The 2,330-nt window shown below is 46.7% G+C and overlaps 1 protein-coding gene across 1 annotated transcript in view; it reads left to right on the top strand.

Moving 5' to 3' along the window:
• Positions 1-1,216, top strand: part of ISCA2 (iron-sulfur cluster assembly 2) — a 1,710-nt gene extending 494 nt beyond the window's left edge. Inside the window, 2 exon segments of the mRNA XM_015558039.1 lie at positions 7-178; positions 666-1,216. Of these exon segments, the coding sequence (XP_015413525.1) occupies positions 7-178; positions 666-840 (347 nt within the window). The 3' untranslated portion in view covers positions 841-1,216.
• The last annotated feature ends 1,114 nt before the right edge of the window (positions 1,217-2,330 follow it).

Consider the following 2,330-nt stretch of genomic DNA (forward strand, 5'->3'; position numbering starts at 1 on the left):
CGGGGCCCACCCTTCCGCCGCCCCCGGCCGGGCGGGCCTGACCCCCTCGTTCTGCGTTTCAGAGGCTCCTGGAAATCACCCAAGGGGCAGAATTCCTCCGGCTGGAGGTGGAGGGGGGTGGATGCTCCGGATTCCAGTACCGATTTTCGCTGGACACAGTGATCCACCCCGACGACAGGCAAGGAGGAAGGGAGGGGTGGTGGTCCTCGGAGTGTGCGGGAGGGGGAAGCGTGTGTGGAGCTGAAGGCGCACTTTTATTCCAGATTTGAACGGGTTGCTCAGGATGCTCCACACCACCCTCCCCGCGCACGGGGGTGGGCGGGGGATGCACGTGAAGACGGGTTGTCTTGATTCCAAAGAACCCAGTTACAGGAGGGAGATGGGCCTTCCTGGGCCCGCGGGGTCGCTGATAGGAGTTAGGCCGGATGAGATGCCAGGTCTGAATATCCAAACGTTTCCCAGGGGTCATTCCGTTGGATCTTTCTGCCTCCAAAATCGGCACCGTTTTGGAGGCAGTAAGGAATGCTGCCTGTTTCCGAAAACCCGGAATGCGCACCTCTCACGCCAGGGCTCAGAGTGTCGGGGTGTTGGTGTTTATGATCGTCACTGATGCTGTTCTCCTGTGTGTGGTTTGCTTTTTGTGTTTTTGTTTTTTTTCTCCCCAGGGTATTTGAACAGGGCGGGGCCCGAGTGGTGGTTGACGCTGATAGCTTGGCCTTCGTGAAAGGCGCCCACGTGGACTTCTGCCAGGAGCTGATCCGAAGCTCCTTCCAAGTGCTCAACAACCCGCAGGCGGAGAAAGGCTGCTCCTGCGGCTCTTCCTTCTCTGTCAAGCTTTGAGGAGATGGCAGGTGACCCGGAGGTGGCTGCCAGGGTACCCCTTGGAGGCGCCTGGAATTCGAGGAACCTTAGGGGTTTCCTTCCAATCATGTCCCTCTCACGATTTGATTTCCCGCAATCCAGGAGTGTTGTGTGTTGCCACTATGTTTTCCAGAATATGAAGCAATCTTGACTCTTGACTTAATTTCTCCTGCACCCTTCTAAGGCCGAGGCTCTAGGACTAGGTGCTGTTCCCCAAGGTTTGTTTAAGAGCTAGTTTGAAATCCAGTGTAATCTGGAGAGCCTCCAAGGTTCCAAAATGTGAGTTGCTTCTCTGGCCTTCAGAGCTGCTTGTACATAGATGTATAACTCTGTATAAAAGCTTCATTTAAAGCAAGCCCCGTTTACTTGTGTTTTGAATCGGAGTCACAGATTAAATAGCGTGAACGCTCATTACTAGGCCAGAGAGGATGGGAAAGGCATCTCACCCTTCCTGAATGTGCTCCTGGATTTGTCCTTATTTTCTGTGCAGCTCATGCTCCACTGCCCATGTGCTAGGGCAGATAGATTTTCTTATCACACTCAGAATTCTTTTTTTATTTTATTTTTAAATTTTTATTTTATTTTTCCCATCACCATTTATCCCCTCTATCCCTCTTACAGACTCAGAATTTAGATTCACAAAACCAAAAAGCCCATCACTCAGAAAACAAACCTAACTCCCACTGATGCCTTAATCACTTGAAAAATAGCCTCCACGTTCCTACAGGCATTTCAAGATTCTGTGATCATTTAGTGATTGAATCATTTAAGGATATGTAGCTTCACTTACCTTATGGCGTAAAACGCCTCTGGTCTCACACATAGCAGAAACTGGTCCCTTTTGTTGGAATAGATAATAGATACTCGGAGATTTTCTTTTAGGTTGAATTACCAAATAAAATGCAGGATACCCAGTTGAATTTGAATTTCAGATGAACAGTAAATAATTTTTAGTATAAGTGTGTCCCAAATATTGTATGAGATATACTAAAAATTCTTTGTTGTTTATCTGAAATTTAAATTTAACAGGGCATCCTGTATATTTATTTCTTAAACCTGGCAACTTCATTTTAGGATTACTGAAGTAAAAGCATTTTAAGCCACAAATTCCAATGAATTTTAAAGTACTTATTTGGGCCCTGGGTGGGTGACTCGTCCCATACACCAAAAAGTTACGGATTCAATTCCTGGTCAGAGCATATATCTAGGGTGTGAGTTCAATCAGGCAATCAATCGATGCTTCTCTCTCTCCTTTCTCTCTCTCACTCTCCCCCTTCCTCTCTAGAAATCAATAAAAACATATCCTTAGGTGAGGATTAAAAAAAATTAAAGTACTTATTTGGGTATAGCATTTAGATAGGCTACAGAGCTAGAAATTGCTGTGGTATGTGTCTGACTGTTTGGGGAGCCAGAATTGCATGGACTGACAACTAAAAAAAGACAAAAATACCACCCCCATGAGTAATGAC

This window comes from Myotis davidii, unplaced genomic scaffold (assembly GCF_000327345.1).
Source record: "Myotis davidii unplaced genomic scaffold, ASM32734v1 scaffold309, whole genome shotgun sequence".
NCBI lineage: Eukaryota > Metazoa > Chordata > Mammalia > Chiroptera > Vespertilionidae > Myotis > Myotis davidii.